The sequence below is a fragment of the Salvelinus namaycush genome, chromosome 21, assembly GCF_016432855.1.
Source record: "Salvelinus namaycush isolate Seneca chromosome 21, SaNama_1.0, whole genome shotgun sequence".
Lineage (NCBI taxonomy): Eukaryota > Metazoa > Chordata > Actinopteri > Salmoniformes > Salmonidae > Salvelinus > Salvelinus namaycush.
In genome coordinates this window covers 30,347,017-30,365,793 of record NC_052327.1, presented here as the reverse complement: position 1 = coordinate 30,365,793, position 18,777 = coordinate 30,347,017, and the positions used below count along the sequence as shown (strand labels likewise).

General features: G+C 41.1%; 1 protein-coding gene across 1 annotated transcript in view; it reads left to right on the top strand.

Moving 5' to 3' along the window:
- Positions 1 to 239: 239 nt before the first annotated feature.
- Positions 240 to 18,777, top strand: part of LOC120065848 (peptidyl-prolyl cis-trans isomerase FKBP8-like) — a 64,912-nt gene continuing 46,374 nt past the window's right edge. Inside the window, exons 1-3 of the mRNA XM_039016897.1 lie at positions 240 to 675; positions 1,062 to 1,231; positions 1,554 to 1,642. Coding sequence (XP_038872825.1) covers positions 240 to 675; positions 1,062 to 1,231; positions 1,554 to 1,642 — 695 coding nt within the window. The remainder of the gene's footprint in view (positions 676 to 1,061; positions 1,232 to 1,553; positions 1,643 to 18,777) is intronic.

Genomic DNA, 18,777 nt, shown 5'->3' with positions numbered 1-18,777 from the left:
GCTGGTTTTGGTGGTTTTTAAATAGGATTTAACAGGAATTTATGTGGATTTCGGTTTTCATTAAAACTACAGACCGTCGCTAATGGATGAAGGCACTTCTCAGCCGTAACTAGACCAAACGACTGCTTCCACACTACAGAACCAACCTGGCCAGGCAGGCAGCGTGGGGATAGATAGGCCGGAGGAAGATCATCTCTTGGAGGCCTTTACAGATGGTGTCCATTGCTCCCTGTAGTGAGATGGAGACAGAGCCCTGCACTGGAGAGCAAGAGAAGCGGGTGGTGGAGACCAATGAGCCAGAGTTGAAGGAGGCCTACACAAATCCTGGTGACAAGGACAGTCAGAAAGAGAAGGAACTGTCCCATGGGCCTCAGCAGGAAGATACGGAGCCCCATGGGGAGGGAGACCCCAGGATAGAATGCCAGGGTGGAGGGAATGCTGGCACTACATTAAACACCCTCCCTATCCCAGAGAAGACAGAGACCCCCTGTGTGGAAGAGAGGAAGCTGAAGAAGACCCCAAGTTTTGCAAAAACAGTGAGGTTCAGCGAGATAGAGTCTGTGGAGGACAGGGAGAGCTCAGAGGAGTGTCTCTTCCCAGACCATGAGATGGTGCAGTGGATCTCCTCCAGCTTTGAGGAGCTGTTCCTGTCTGAAGACTGGGAGGACATCACAGGTATGTTACTCATTCAATACAGTCATCATCGTAAAACTTTTAAACAATTATGATGTTGGAATATTGAAATGCTTTGTTGAAGCAATATTGCACTCATGGCAAACTTTGTTGTTCTATTGTAAACACATTTGTTTGTCAATTGTTGTGGCCCTGCCTGTAATGTGCTTGCAAATTTTTCGAGTCATGTTTCTTCATGGTCATGGCAATCTAATTAATGAAATTATGTTTCATTTAAACTGTATTACACAACATTATGCCCTTTCCTAATAGTTGTTTTTTTCTCCAAGTGCCTCTTTGATCAACCACAAGCAGATTAACCCTCTGCCACCTCTTTCACCCTCCCTCCTCCTTCTCTCTGTCCGTCCCTTGATCCTTCCTTCTCCCAGATGACCGGCTGTTGAGGAAGAAGGTGCTGGCGCCTGGCCCCCAGAAAGCTGAGCACCCAGCCTGGGGTCAGGAGGTCACAGTCAAAATGCAGGGAGTGCTGGAGGATCGGAGTGTGGTGGAGAAAGACCGTAAACTGGTGTTTGTCATCGGAGAGGGAGATGTCAACCAGGTGGGACCTAAAGACATTCTGATTGACAACAGGACAGGTTCCAACACACCTGTCCTGCACCCTGTCACACACAACTGCATTTGCTAAGCATAACACAGGGTTGGACTTATCCTTCAGAGAATGTACATGTGATAGCTATAGGTCTCAGTGTAGCCATAACACAACCAAACTAGAAATTGTCCATTGGTATTCTATATTTCTATAGTGTTTCAATGCATGCAAGGTAAATTAATAACTCTTCATCAATGGATTTTCATATGTGTGCAAATAAACCATTAACAGTGAGGGAGCTGTGGGTAACACAGTGCTTTTTGACACACAGGCCCTGGAGGAGTGTGCTATAGCCATGCAACAGGACGAGATCACATTACTGTTGGCAGATTCACAGTACACCTATGGACTTCTGGGAAGGTAAACACCGCTGGGAGTGTCATGATCAACAGCACCACTGTAGGGAAAAGACACAATCACAACAATAATATATACAGTACAAGTCAAAGTTTGGACACACCTACTCATTCCATGGTTTTTCTTAATTTTTAAAATATTTTCTACATTGTAGAATAATAGTGTAGACATCAAAACAATGAAATAACACATATAGAATCATGTAATAAGCAAAAAAGTGTTAAACAAATCAAAATATATTTTATATTTGAGATTATTCAAAGTAGCCAGCCTTTGCCTTGATGCCAGCTTTGCACACTCTTGGCATTCTCTCAACCAGCTTCATGAGGTAATCAACTGGAATTCATTTCAATTAACAGCTGTGCCTTATTAAAAGTTCATTTTAAGAACATTTCAAGAACTTTGAAAGTTTCTTCAAAGTGCAGTCGCAAAAACCATCAAGCGATATGATGAAACTGGCACTCATGAGAACCGCCACATTAAAGGAAGACACAGAGTTACCTTCCACATCTCAACATCAACTGTTCAGAGGAGACTGAGTGAATCAAGCCTTATGGTCGAATTGCTGCAAGGAAACCACTACTAAAGGACACCAATAAGAAGAGACTTGCTTGAGCCAAGAAACACGAGCAATGGACATTAGACCGGTGGAAATCTGTCCTTTGGTCTGATGAGTCAAAATGTGCGATTTTTGGTTCCAACCGCCGTGTCTTTGTGAGACGCAGAGTAGGTGAACGGATGATCTCTGCAGGTCTGGTTCCCACCGTGAAGCATGGAGGAGGTGTGATGGTGTGGGGGTGCTTTGCTAATGACACTGTCTGTGATTTATTTAGAATTCAAGGCACACTTATTATGGCTACCAGAGCATTCTGCAGCGATACGTCATCCCATCTGGTTTGCGCTTAGTGGGACTATCATTTGTTGTGAAAACCCAAACATAGACTTGGCCATCCATCACCCCTCATTTTAAAAAGGAATGTAACATATATTACCACGCTAAGGGGCAGTTCTAGTGTACCTGCTGATCAGAGGGCAGCCTGACTAATGAACCATTAACGGGAGCAGATGGCCTCCTCCACACACCATTCACACTCGGCCAGAGGCCTCTACCCTCCCTCAGGCTCTATGGGATGACACCACTAAAATTACAGCCAATGGCTTGGGTTTACAACCCACGCCCCATTAATAAGCCATTGCATGTATAGAACGTAACACATTGACACCTGTGGAGCCGAAACAAACTCATATCATACTTCACATCCAATATTTACTTCAACATTGTAACCTGATCATTATTTTTCAAATTACCGCTTGAGTTGTAAAAGAAAACTAACTGAACGAAATGGCATAAATTCAGTTATTTGCTGGCAAATGTCATGCTACCTTCATAAAAATTGTAAAATAATTTTGTTCATCCACAGCCATATAACTGCGTGTTTCTAACAGGTAAACAAAATAGGATAAAGCTAATGAACAGTGTGCCACGCAACATGTGTAATCTCCCACATAGATTACCCAATCATCAGGTTGTTTAGGATCTTCCTCTTGATATTTACATACAACTGAATGTAGCTAATTGAGATGAGACAAACAATTTGTGGACAAAGCAGTATAAAGATAAAACAGCTGTCCTATATAGATTTGTTGTTTGCACTCTACTTTCCAGAATATAGCCGTTTCTGAGGATCCATGGGCAAGGGTTCCCTTAGACTGTGTCATGCCTCTGTGTGGTTTTATATTTCTTGCCAGAGCCTGATGCAGTGTAACGTGTGCATTGCAAGTCTTCGCCTCTGTTACGTGTGGTCCTATGCTATGTGTGAGGTCTTGTTTGTATTGAGTTTGTGGCGCTCTAGAGGTCCAGAGTAGTTGTTCAATTCTATTTTAGAAAAATAGGGGTGAGAGGAAGGTGATCCTCTGAGGTGAATCTCCCCCTCTGTTCCTGAGGTGAGTCCCCTGGTCTGTCTGTCCCTGAGGTGAGTCCCCTGGTCTGTCTGTCCCTGAGGTGAGTCCCCTGGTCTGTCTGTCCCTGAGGTGAGTCCCCTGGTCTGTCTGTCCCTGAGGTGAGTCCCCTGGTCTGTCTGTCCCTGAGGTGAGTCCCCTGGTCTGTCTGTCCCTGAGGTGAGTCCCCTCGTCTGTCTGTTTCTGAGGCGATTCCCTGGTCTGTGAGTAGACAGAGAGAGATAGAGAGGCAGGCAGACAGGCAGGCTGGAGCTCAGTTAATGATTGTTTTGATGCAGCTGATTAGGACTGTGTACTGTGGAGTCAAATTTAGCCCTTCCCCTGAGGTAGTTCTCCTGGGCCCCGTGCCAGCTCCTAAAAGGGTGGTGACTAAGCTGTTTGAGTAAATTCTCCCTGCTGTGATGTCCATCAATGAAATACAGCTAGTCGTGTCTAGGCTTGAAGCCTGAATGAGATCTTTTTAGAATATGTAACAGAGAGTTACATAAATGAATGAATGAAATGCTTTTTAAACCATGATGTGATTCAAAGTTGAAGGATGGTAAAATAATTAAAACTAAAATGTCAAGATAAAAGCTACTTTAAAAATAATACCATGCAGTGTATTCTATTTGCAGAAGAAATGTGACAGTCCCAGTGTGTAAAAGGCATAAAATGACAGAAACGAAGAGGGAGAATGGCATTACTCTCTACCCATTCTCTGATGGATACATTGATTGAACCCTGTCGGTCGCCTGTTGCAGACAGCGGCAATATCTTTGTTGAGAGCACTTCACAGCTATTTGTCTGAATCAGACAGCCTGATTCACTGGTAGGGATGCACCTGGCGTATTGTGTGGGTGCTGCTGCCTGCTGCACCTGATCCTAAAAGACTTGGTCTGATGGATTATTACAGTGATGGTTTTACAGTATGTTAGGATATGGCCAAGGAAATCCCTGGAACAGTCTTCATGAGCAGCAATTTACCTGATTCCATACGACAGATAGGCTGGTGAGAGGTTTATGGGGTACATCGAGTGGAAAGCACACTGACATTTGTGCTGCCAGATCTGGCAGGAATGAGCCATGGAACATAGCAATAAAGGATTGACTCCATCATCACAGCCGTCTCTGACACAAGTACCTTATGTCAAAAGCATCCTGAAACAGGGTCAGAGCATTTCCGGAGAGATACAGACTGGACTCTGTCATTTGCCACATCATAATCATAAACCCATGGAGAGCAACATCTGTGGATCTGCACTCAGGCCAAAGACCAACACCGTTAAAATGTCCTGGGGGCATGAGGAGTCTGCCCCCCCTCAACTCCTTACAGACCCAAAGTCAACAACACAAACATGTGCACTGACAGCTGTTGTGATTGCATTAGGTTTATTCAGGATAAAGATCATCTTTGCAAATATTAGGAAAGGTTATAAATTCCAGTTGTAGTCATCAGTTGACACCCTTTTTATTTGACATCTGTTCAAAACACTGAATTCATATCTTTGATTCATTTTGTAATAGAAAAGGGGCTACACACTATAACAGGACTGCAAGGGGAAGTTGCATGAGAAAGTCCTATTCAACAGAACAGAATTTTTGGCAGATTTTTGTTTTCTTGGCAGAGATGAAAGCCATGTTAATGATGCATGATGGAGAGAGCAGTTTTTATTTACTATGATACTGGGACATGTCAAACAGTCTAATGAACACACCTAACAGGGCTTTGTAGAGTCAACCCATGGTCTATCCACTATTTGATGTGCTGTGTAATAGTCAAAGGGTGAGGAATACTATCCATTTAACTCATGCAGAAGGATTACCACATTCCAAACATGTGAGACCGACAAAAAAAAATTGGATACACAATGGCTATCAGATGGCTATCATGCTCAGATTTCTGCATGGAGCAAAGCAAACAAGTTTGTCCAAAGAAAGAGGTGAGGAATATCTCCTGCATTGATCTCAGGTGTACTGGGCCTGCTGGCCACTGGAGCCTAGGTATGAAAACTGCAATGACCAGCCAGTACTGGTGGGGCTGGAGCTTGTCTTCAGTTTAGTGGTGTCCTCTTCATCTAAAGGTTGAATGTTTACCTACACACACACACACACACACACACATATACACACACATACATATATATATATATATATATATAGTGGATTTGGCTAGGGTGGCAGCCAGGCAGCCTCTGGCTGAACGTGATATCAAATGAAGCCACATTCAAATGAAGCCACACAGCCGCATTTTAAAGTCAACTAGGCATATCATATCACTTTTCCAATCTAATTCCAAACATCAACACACATCTTGAAAGCCGTGCCGTATTTCTGCTCTCCGAAGGTACACTATATATACAAAAGTATGTGGACACCCGTTCAAATAAGTGGATTTTACTATTTAAGCCACACCCGTTGCTGACAGGTGTATAAAATCGAGCACACAGCCATGCAATCTCCATAGACAAACATTGGCAGTAGAATGGTCTTACTGAAGAGCTCAGTGACTTTCAATGTGGCACCGTCATAGGATGCCACCTTTCTAACAAGTCAGTTCGTCAAATCTCTGCCCTGCTAGAGCTGCCTCGGTCAACTGTAAGTGCTGTTATTGTGAAGTGGAAGCATCTAGGAGCAACAATGGCTCAGCTGCGAAGTGGTAGGCCACACAAGCTCACAGAACGGGACTGCCGAGTGCTGAAGCGCAAAAATTGTCTTTCCTCGTTTGCAACACTCACTACCGAGTTCCAAACTGCCTCTGGAAGCAATGTCAGCACAAGAACTGCACGTCGGGAGCTTCATGAAATGGGTTTCCATGGCCGAGCACACAAGCCTGAGATCACCATGTGCAATCCCAAGCATCGGCTGAAGTGGTGTAAAACTTGCCGCCATTGGACTCTGGAGCAGTGGAAACGCGTTTTCTGGAGTGATGACTCACACTTCACCATCTGGCAGTCCGACGGACAAATGCATAGTGCCAACTGTAAAGTTTGGTGTATGAGGAATATAATGGTCTGGGGATGTTTTTCATGGTTCGTGCTAGGTCCCTTAGTTCCAGTGAAGGGACATCTTAATGCTACAGCATACAATGACATTCTAGACGATGCTGTGCTTCCGACTTCGTGGCAACAGTTTTGGGGAAGGCCCTTTCCTGTTTCAGCATGACAAAGAGGTCCTACAGAAATGGTTTGTTGAGATCGGTGTGGAAGAACTTGACTGGCCTGCACAGAACCCTGGCCTCAACCCCATCAAACATCTTTGGGATGAAATTGGAACGCTGACTGCGAGCCAGGCCTAATTGCACAACATCCGTGCCCTTTCCTTACTAACGCTCTTGAGACTGAATGGAAGCAAGTCCCTGCAGCAATGTTTCAACATCTAGTGGAAAGCCTTCCCAGAAGAGTGGAGGCTGTTATAGCAGTAAAGGGGGGGACCAACTCCATATTAAAGCCCATGATTTTGGAATGAGATGTTCTACGAGCAGGTGTCCACATACTTACGGTCATGTAGTGTACCTTGAGGCATGGTTAATAGCATTGATTGGTCCATTAGTTGTTTAAAGTGACTCCCACAGTGAGCACAATGGTTTGATAGTGTCTCGTACGGTCAAAAAAAAAAACTGTTGTTAAATCATATTAGAAGTTTTGGTCAGTTTCTTTATTTACCCAGAACACACAGGAAATGTGTGATGATCAGGTAGCACCTTTTCACCTTCCTGGGAATGTACTTAAGAGTGACTTGGTAAACACTTCTCAGGACTCAAGTCTTTCCCCATCTCCTTTGAGACACACCCATATCCAGCGGGGAATGTAGCTGCTTAACGTAACAGTGACATTCTTAGAAGAAAAGAGAGCATGCAGACAAAGTGAGCCACAAACCAGACCACCACCATGTGAGAGGTTGTGAACTCTGGGTTCTGATAAATGACTTGTCTGATGAGTGAGGGTATATGTGGGTGTTTGCTATTCTCAATGAAAATGTATCATTTGCAATGACATATGACACATAAGACAAATATACCCACACACGCACGTACGCACGCACGCACGCACGCAAACACACACACACACTGTACACTCACACATACACTTTGTGTGAAAGTCTGTTTGCAACAGGGATATGAATCAACACATCCAGCCCTGGTAACTCCCATCCTTTTCCAAGCTTTGAGAAAGACCAGAACAACAAGAGAAAAGAACTGGCTGTAACTTGTTCTCTGGCATTAATAACAATAGACTCAGCCATCCAATTGTGTTTGGTCCAAAGATTTGAATGGTAGTAGTATTTTAAATCCATAGCCACCAGTACAGTCAGTAATAGTCACTTTGGAAAGTGAAACTCTTGTTTTGGTAAAACATGAACTCCTATGAAACTACTTCTTACCTCTGGTACTTACACTGTAATAGGGCATTTCCACATAAAAAGCCCCATGAACACTAACATGTGATGATCATATTATGAGTACATCAAATTTGATGTCAAATGAGCTAAGAGTCTATAATTTTTTTAAAGTGAAGGCATACAGTGCATTGGGAAAGTATTCAGACCTTGACTTTTTCAAAATGTTGTTATGTTACAGCCTTATTCTAAAATGGATTAAATTAATGAATCTACATACAATACCCCACAATGACAAAGCAAACTGTTTTTTTTAAATTCTAGCAATTTTATTAAAACCAAAATACCCAAATACCTTATTTACAAAAGTATTCAGACCCTTAGCTATGATACTCGAAATTGAGCTCAGGTACATCGTGTCTCCATCGATCATCCTTGATGTTTCTACAAATCAAATCAAATTTTATTTGTCACATACACATGGTTAGCAGATGTTAATGCGAGTGTAGCGAAATTCTTGTGCTTCTAGTTCTGACAATGCAGTAATAACCAACGAGTAATCTAACCTAACAATTTCACAACAACTATCTTATACACACAAGTGTAAAGGGATGAAGAATATGTACATAAAAATATATGAATGAGTGATGGTACAGAACGGCATAGGCAAGATGCAGTAGATGGTATAGAGTACAGTATATACATATGAGATGAGTAATGTAGGGTATGTAAACATATAAAAGTGGCATTGTTTAAAGTGGCTAGTGATACATGTATTACATAAAGATGGCAAGATGCAGTAGATGGTATAGAGTACAGTATATACATATGAAATGAGTAATGTAGGGTATGTAAACATTATATTAATATTAAGTGGCATTGTTTAAAGTGGCTAGTGATAAATTTTTTACATACATTTTTCCATTATTAAAGTGGCTGGAGTTGAGTCAGTATGTTGGCAGCAGCCACTCAATGTTAGTGGTGGCTGTTTAACAGTCTGATGGCCTTGAGATAGAAGCTGTTTTTCAGTCTCTCGGTCCCTGCTTTGATGCACCTGTACTGACCTCGCCTTCTAGATGATAGCGGGGTGAACAGGCAGTGGCTCGGGTGGTTGTTGTCCTTGATGATCTTTATGGCCTGGAGTAGGTGTAGGTGTCCTGGAGGGCAAGTAGTTTGCCCCCGGTGATGCGTTGTGCAGACCTCACTGCCCTCTGGAGAGCCTTACGGTTGTGGGCGGAGCAGTTGCCGTACCAGGCGGTGATACAGCCCGACAGGATGCTCTCAATTGTGCATCTGTAAAAGTTTGTGAGTGCTTTTGGTGACAAGCCGAATTTCTTCAGCCTCCTGAGGTTGTAGAGGCGCTGCTGCGCCTTCTTCACCAAGCTGTCTGTGTGGGTGGACCAATTCAGTTTGTCCGTGATGTGTACGCCGAAGAACTTAAAACTTAAAACTACCCTCTCCACTACTGTCCCGTCGATGTGGATAGGGGGGTGCTCCCTCTGCTGTTTCCTGAAGTCCACAATCATCTCCTTTGTTTTGTTGACGTTGAGTGTGAGATTATTTTCCTGACACCACACTCCGAGGGCCCTCACCTCCTCCCTGTAGGCCGTCTCGTCGTTGTTGGCAATCAAGCCTACCACTGTAGTGTCGTCTGCAAACTTGATGATTGAGTTGGAGGCGTGCATGGTCACGCAGACGTGGGTGAACAGGGAGTACAGGAGAGGACTCAGAACGCACCCTTGTGGGGCCCCAATGTTGAGGATCAGCGGGGTGGAGATGTTGTTACCTACCCTCACCACCTGGGGGCGGCCCGTCAGGAAGTCCAGTACCCAGTTGCACAGGGCGGGGTCGAGACCCAGGGTCTCGAGCTTGATGACGAGTTTTGGGGGTACTATGGTGTTAAATGCTGAGCTGTAGTCGATGAACAGCATTCTCACATAGGTATTCCTCTTGTCCAGATGGGTTAGGGCAGTGTGCAGTGTGGTTGTGATTGCGTCGTCTGTGGACCTATTGGGGGCGTTAAGCAAATTGGAGTGGGTTTAGGGTGTCAGGTAGGGTGGAGGTGATATGGTCCTTGACTAGTCTCTCAAAGCACTTCATGATGACAGAAGTGAGTGCTACGGGGCAGTAGTCGTTTAGCTCAGTTACCTTAGCTTTCTTGGGAACAGGAACAATGGTGGCCCTCTTGAAGCATGTGGGAACAGCAGACTGGGATAAGGATTGATTGAATATGCCCATAAACACACCAGCCAGCTGGTCTGAGCATGCTCTGAGGACACGGCTGGGGATGCCGTCTGGGCCTGCAGCCTTGCGAGGGTTAACACGTTTAAATGTTTTACTCATGTTGGCTGCAGTGAAGGAGAGTCCACAGGTTTTGGTAGCGGGCCGTGTCAGTGGCACTGTATTGTCCTCAAAGCGAGCAAAGAAGTTGTTTAGTCTGTCTGGGAGCAAGACATCCTGGTCCGCAACGGGGCTGGTTTTCTTTTTGTAATCCGTGATTGACTGTAGAACCTACAACTTGATTGGAGTCCACCTGTGGTAAATTCAATTAATTGGACATGATTTGGAAAGGCAAACACCTGTCTATATAAGGGCCCGCAGTTGACAGTGCATGTCAGAGCAAAAACCAAGCCATGAGGTTAAAGGAATTGTCAGTAGTGAGCGGAGACAGGATTGTGTCGAGGCACAGATATGGGGAAATGTACCAAAAAAAAATCAGCAACATTGAAGGTCCCCATGAACACAGTGGCCTCCATCATTCTTAAATGGAAGAAGTTTGGAACCACCAAGACACTCCCTAGAGCTGGCTGCCCGGCCAAACTAAGCAATCAGGGGAGAAGGGCCTTGGTCAGGGAGGTGACCAAGAACCCGATGGTCACTCTGACAGAACTCCAGAGTTCCTCTGTGTAGTCAGTAGCTAGGTTTCCATCCAATTGGCGACAGATTAAAACATATATAAAAAAAAACAATATGCACATTTTCCCACCATTTGATGTGTTCCCACCAAACGGACTTGTTGCGGCTAAAAATCATTGTGTGATGACGTAGTGCACACAAAATGTACTTTTTCACTTAAGTTTTCATATACCAAATAAAAATGTTTCCATCACATTTTCAACTACTGATAGTTTTGTCACAAAAACTGTTGGTTAAATAACAATTGTGCCTACTCTGGTCTTGCCACGTGAGCTCTAGCCAACAGCTCGCAGATACAGTGAGGGTAGTCTGTGCGTATAGGCTAGTCTACATGATAAGATTATTATGATAAGAGTGAGAATATTTGTATTTGTCAAACGGCAGTCAAGCATCGATCATCATCGATAATCATGTCACCAGAATATTCTTTGCAAAGGAGCATAAAGATCAGTGCACTTTCACCACCCTGTAATAAACTACATGGTTTCCCGAATTGTAGTGGGATTTGGACCACACACCATATCATCACGTGACTCCAAGTTTACTTCAATATAATGGTTATTATATCAATATTTGCGCAAAAAGGCATTTTCATCGCCATTTCTCACATAATCAATTGTATAAATCTGTCAGGATTTAGACAATTGTACAGAAACTTACTGTTCCCATCACAGCTGTCATGATTTTTCTTTTTACATGATGACTTTACTCGCATAAAAACTGTGGATGGAAACGTGGTTAGTTTGTAGAATAATACCAAAACATGCAAAGGAGGATATTACATTTTTTGTTTTACATTGTTCTGTTACCGGGTGTTAATCCACTTCACTTACTGTAGTTTAATAACCAAAATATATTTTTTCAAACTCAAGGTGTCTTTCTTCAGACATCTTTGAATCTTTTTTTTTTTTTTTTTTTTTTTTGGGGGGGGTGGATCAGCTTAATATTGCGGAAAGAATGTTGCTTCCAATGTAATTGTCTGCATCATTTCCAATCCCCCATATTTTTTTGGGTAAATATATATATCCATTCACGTATGCATACATATACACATATATACATACACATACCTACATAGACATACATACTTTTTTAAAGAGTATACCTTTATTATTATTCCCCGCAAACCCTACCACCGATCCCCCAATTGGAGTAAACTGATAAACATTTCTGTTTTTACCTTCAATTTATACATCTTATACACATTTTACAGACACAGTCTACTTTATAATAGTTCTCTCTTGTTTGTTCTTAGTCCTTCCTCTATTTCTGTTGTCCATCCAGTTTGATTTCCACTTGTAACTGTGCTATTTCACAATAGCTCCGCACCTATACACATTTCACAGATCCCGTATGCCCTACATTGTTTATCTTGTTATTAGTCCCACCCTTCAGCTCCACTCAACCTTTCCCATCTATCTTCCAACATCATCCATTTCAGATTTTTATTTGCCATATATTTTTCAACTGTGCTGTGATGCTTCACAAAAGATTTGAATCTTCCTATTCTCATAGCTTCCACGGATTGTAAATTAAAAATAAACATTTTTGCTAAAATAATTATTATATTATTGATTGATTGACTATGGCTTTTCAAATCCCCCAGTATTGCTATCTGTAGCGTTAGTTCTACGCAAATGTTGCAATTCTTCAACCATTCCTGGACCTGTGACCAAAAACGAGCTACATGCGGACAATACCAAAATAAATGGTCTAATGACTCTGCCTCCTCACAGCAGAATCTACAGAGCTGGGAAGATTGTATCCCCCATATATATAACATTCTATTAGTTGCAAGAATTTTGTACAATAATTTAAATTGAAAAATTCGAAGTTTTGAATCCGGCGTTGTTTTGCGTATCAATTCATAAACCATGTGCCATGGAATGGGTACATCGAAAATCTCTTCCCAACTATTTTGCAATTTATATGGCACAGCTGTAAGTTTTTTGGTCCTTAAATGAAATTGGTATATGTTTTTATTTATCACACTTTTCTTTAACCATTTATGTTCTTTAATATAAGGCCGACATACAAGTTCCTTACTTTTATCCCCTTCCACCTGCCTCTTCCATTTTTGTGGTAATGCTGCAATTAATTGGTTGTAATTTTGGGTAGAGCAGACATTTCCATATGTCTGTGTTAGCTGCATGTGTGACATTACTCCACCAGTCCTATTTATGATATCATTCACAAAAATTATACCTTTTTTAAACATTTCTTCGATAAATACAGTTTTTTTATCAATTACTATATTTGAATTTAACCACAAGATTTGTTGTACTATTTGTTCCGTCCTTTCAGGTGGATTAAACTGAAATTGCAACCAACTTTCTAAGGCTTGTTTAAAAAATAAAGATATTTTGGAGATTATTTCCTTTTCAAGCAACCGAAAGTGAGCAGGTGTAATCTGAATAAAGGGAAAAAGGCCCTTCTTGAACATAGGATGAGACATTCGTACCAATCTACTAGAGAACCAGTTTGGATTTAAGTATAACTTTTGTATGACTGATGCCTTTAGTGAGAGGTCTAATGCTTTAATATTTAATAATTTCTGCCCTCCGAATTCATATTCGTTATATAAATAGGCCCTTTTAATTTTATCTGGCTTGCCGTTCCAAATAAAATTGAATATTTTTTGTTCATATAATTTAAAAAACAGGTCACTAGGTGTAGGCAAAACCATAAGCAAATAGGTAAACTGTGATATGATTAAAGAGTTAATCAGGGTGATTTTCCCACAAATAGACAGGTATTTTCCTTTCCATGGTAGCAAGATCTTATCTATTTTTGCTAACTTTCTATAAAAATTTATTGGAGTGAGATCATTTCTTTCTTTTGGGATTTGTATACCGAGTATGTCCACATCACCGTCAGACCATTTAATTGGTAAACTACATGGCAATGTAAAATGTGTATTTTTTAGTGATCCAATACGTAATATGGTACATTTATCATAATTTGGTTTTAATCCAGAGAGGATAGCAAATGTATCTAGATCCTCTAAGAGGCCGTGGAGAGATTCTAGTTGTGGTTTTAAAAGAAAACATGAATCATCAGCGTACAATGACACCTTAGTTTTTAGGCCCTGGATTTCTAATCCCTTAATATTAATGTTTGATCTAATTTTAACAGCTAACATTTCGATGGCAATAATAAATAGATATGCCGATAGTGGACAACCTTGTTTTACTCCTCTAGATAGTTTAAAACTTTCTGAGATGTAGCCATTATTTACTATTTTACACCTAGGGTTACTATACATAATTTTTACCCATTTTATAAGAGATTCCCCAAAATTGAAATATTCTAGGCATTTATATATAAACTCCAGTCGTACTTTATCAAAAGCCTTTTCAAAATCAGCTATGAAAACCAGGCCTGGTGTCCCCGATATTTCATAGTGTTCTATTGTTTCCAGTACTTGCCTTATATTATCTCCAATGTATCGTCCATGTAAAAAACCTGTCTGATTAGGATGAATAATATCTGACAAAACTTTTTTTATTCTATGCGCCAAGCATTTTGCTAGGATTTTTGCATCACAACACTGAAGTGTAAGAGGTCTCCAATTTTTTAAATGGACTGGATCTTTATATATACCACTTGGGTCCTGTTTCAGTAATAATGATATCACACCTTCTTGTTGCGTGTCTGATAATCTATCATTTATATAGGAGTGGTTAAAACAAGCTAATAATGGTCCTTTGAGTATATCAAAAAAATGTTTGTATACTTCCACTGGTATGCCATCCAGTCCTGGAGTTTTCCCATCCTTAAAGGCCCCAATTGCATCAAGTAGTTCCTCCTCTGTAATTAGGCCTTCACATGAGTCTTTCTGTACAGATGTTAATTTTACATTATTATTAGGGAAAAAATCCATACAATTAGTTTCAGTTAGTGGAGATGGAGGAGCCTGAAACGAAAATATATTCTTAAAGTACTTTACTTCCTCTTTCAAAATATCATTTGGTGAATCATGCGTGACTCCATCATTTGTAACAAGTTTTAATACATTTTTTTTGGTAGCATTTCTATATTGAAGATTGAAAAAGAATTTGGTGCATTTTTCCCCATATTCCATCCAGTTCGCTTTATTTTTATAATATATTACACTGGATCTTTCTTGAATAAGTTCCTCCATTTCTTTTTGTTTTTCCTCTAACTTATTCTGTGCCTCTATGGTACCGTTTTTATTGTTATCTAACTGTACTGTTAGTCCTTCAATTTCCTTTGTTAATATGGACTCTTTTGATCGAAATTGCTTTTGTTTTATAGATGAGTACTGAATTGCATGGCCTCTAAAGGCACACTTAAAAGTGTCCCATACAATATGGGGATCTGCTGTACCTATGTTATGTCTAAAAAAGTCAGTTATAAATTCTTCTGTCCTAGTTCTAAACAATTTATCATCTAGTAGGCTTTGATTAAATTTCCAATATCCTCGCCCACGTGGAAATTCTGTAAGAGTAATATATATGCCAATTATGTGATGGTCCGACCGCATTCTGTCCCCTATCAAACACTTTTTAACTTTTGGTGCCAGAGAGAATGATATAAGAAAGTAGTCAAGGCGACTAGCTTGATTAAGCCTCCGCCATGTATATCTCACTAGGTCAGGGTATTTAAGTCTCCATATATCCACTAATTCCAATATATCCATGACATTCCTGATTTCCTTAAGTGCCTGAGGGTGATAGTTTGTAGTGTGATTTCCTTTCCGGTCCATAGAGGTATTTAAGACCGTATTAAAATCTCCCACTATAATAATAGAGTCTAGTGTTGCTTGTAGAGTTGATACATTCTTATATATATTGTCAAAGAAGCTTGGATCATCATTATTCGGACCGTATAGGTTAATAAGCCATATATGTTTATTGTCCAATAACATATTTAAAATAATCCATCTACCTTGAGGATCTGTTTGGACAAGTTGCACATTTGGATCAAAGTTATTATTAATTAAAACCATCACCCCTTTTGAATTTCTTTGCCCATGGGAGAAATATATTTCGCCCCCCCAGTTCTTTTTCCACAAAACTTCATCTAAAACTGTCGAATGGGTTTCCTGTAAACAGTAGATATTATAATCCTTCTCTTTTAGCCAGGTAAATACTGATCGTCTTTTCTTATTATCTGCTAAGCCATTACAATTGTAACTGGCTATACTTATTTCACCACTTACCATAATGAGACACACCTTTCAATTATTTTTATCAAAATATATGTTTGTAAACGTCCTATTAAAAAGTAACATAATGATTGAGTTTCTATATAGTTGTACCATGACATTTGCATCTCCACTAAGCAAACCTCCAATTGGTCCCCACTATTCCACCCGCCAAAAGCCCCCATCTCGAGTTGGGTTGTCATCCCAATGCCCGGCAGACCACCCCCGACCCCCCGCATCGCACAGCCCCGGACCGACTGGGATCCATCCTTCGAAAAGTGCACACAGCGCCATCCACCGAACCGAAGCAGATCCATTGCCAAATGCATTTCCATCGCCCTCACCTCGATTTTTATTACATATTGCTGTGAATCATCCTCTATAGTCCCTAACATCTTTTACTTCTTCCTTCGCAACAGTTGTGGGATACACACATACACCCACACACATTCAGCCCTTACCCCCACACAACCATAAGCTCACCCTCTCAACAATTGCACCATCCCAGAGCCCAACTCAAGATGGGTCATGATTTACAAATGTACTTGCAGTTGCAGCTGCATGAGAAGGCCTGCAAGACCGCGCAAAAAATGAGCATAAATGTAGAGATTTATTTACCATTGTCACATCCTAGATGATGGAGGTCAAATGTACACCTTCTTCCTGAAACACCCACAATACGGTCATCCATTTTGACCATGTTCCCAAGCATCTCCATGCAGTCCGATTGGTTTCGTGCCACCAGGGCCACAATAATATACCCCCTCTCTGAATGTCCGAGTGTGACCCCCTCCCCATGGGTTACTGCAGCTAGTGTTGCCAGCACTGCCACTGCCTGGGTGGGGGCACCCCACCGGAATCCCCACCGGCTAGGTACAAGGTCGTCAAGGTTCTCATTAGCAGCTTTGAGAATTTCCTTGTTTATTATGCTCTCCCTTTAGGGGGCTTTGGCTTTGCAGGACCAACCCTGCCAAGCAGGCTCAGAATCTTGAGGGGGCAGTGCTGCTCTTGGTCCCTGACCTCATTTTGGCTGCATACAGACCGCTTACAGCATGCACATAAAACAGTTAGGGACTTCTCCTTAGTATCTGGGCCATTCATGTGGGTGTCTAGGGTATAGGGCCATGGACCGTACCATTAAAATAGGATAATAAATAATTAGATATAATTTATTTTAAAAATGTAGTTCCCCATGATAGGACAATAAATAAATAAGACGTATAATTCATTATAAAAGTATATCCATCATCTGAACAACATTGAAAGCCCTCTCATACCCGGCCCACAGCAATACACTGGCTCTGGGATATGCAACTATTTCATTACTCACTCACTCAACTTTCCAAACATAACAAATAAAAATAAACACACACCACACCATCCACACATACTGTGCCTTCTGTTTACTTAGTTTTTATCTTCACTATGTAGAAATAGTGCTTGTGTTCAATTAGTTATATGTGAAGATTTATAGAAAAGCTATATTTTGTATTGTATTGTTACAATCAGTAACCGGGCTTGAATTGTGTTTATTTTCCTCATCTATGAGAACTTTGTAATTTTTAAAATAACCATGGAGTAATCTTTGTGTCTCTGAACAACTGGTTATCAATATATAGTTTATCAACGACGAGAGCTACTCGTTTCGCTTTTAATCTATTTTCTTTGAAAATTGGATACAGAACTTTGCGCCGTTCTGCAATTTCTTTCGGAAACTGATCATTCATGCCAATTTTGGTCCCAGCAAGTCTTTTACCCAGGCTTTTAACCATTATTTTATCTTTAAATGAAGCAAATTTGGCAACGATTGGGCGTTCGTACCTCTGCCCTCTCTGTCCGAGGCGGTGTACACGTTCAAGTTGGATCTTATCGATAACTTCGCGTGGAATCTGAAGCGCTGCAAAAAGGAACTCTCTAACTACAGATTCAGGAACCTCTCCTTCTTTCTCTTGGATACCTGTAAGTACCAAATTCTCTCTCATGGATCTAGTTTGTATGTCCAGTAAGGCTTCCCTTAGAACGTTGTTCTCCTTTTTAAATTCATTAATTTCGGTTTCAATCTTATTGACTGTCCCTTTTAGCGCGTGTGTTTCCTTCTCCAAAGCCGCAGCTTTTTCATCACTCATCTCTAGGCTTGCCTTCAACTCTTTTATATCTTTACTAACTAATTCAAGTATACCCAGTTTGTCATTTATTGATTTTAACAGATCGGTTTCGACCTTTACCATTGCCGGTGGTGAGAATATTAGATCATCAGTGTCGGTTGAGGAGTCACGTTTTCGTTTTTGAATCGGTTCCCCTGTCTTACTCTCCGTCATGTTTGGGTGTTGCTTGTTTTCGTAATATTTGTCGATAAATGTCTCTAGTCTTAGGATTTGTTTTGTGTTATTATCCAGATTGAAGGTTATCACCCACCAGATTATTTAGTGCTAATATTTTAGTCTAATTTAGCAGATATTTCGAATATTATGTTTTATCTTGAGGTGCTCTACATAACTTCGTTCAGTCCGCAAACACCTGTCTATATAAGGGCCCGCAGTTGACAGTGCATGTCAGAGCAAAAACCAAGCCATGAGGTTAAAGGAATTGTCAGTAGTGAGCCGAGACAGGATTGTGTCGAGGCACAGATATGGGGAAATGTACCAAAAAAAAATCAGCAACATTGAAGGTCCCCATGAACACAGTGGCCTCCATCATTCTTAAATGGAAGAAGTTTGGAACCACCAAGACACTCCCTAGAGCTGGCTGCCCGGCCAAACTAAGCAATCAGGGGAGA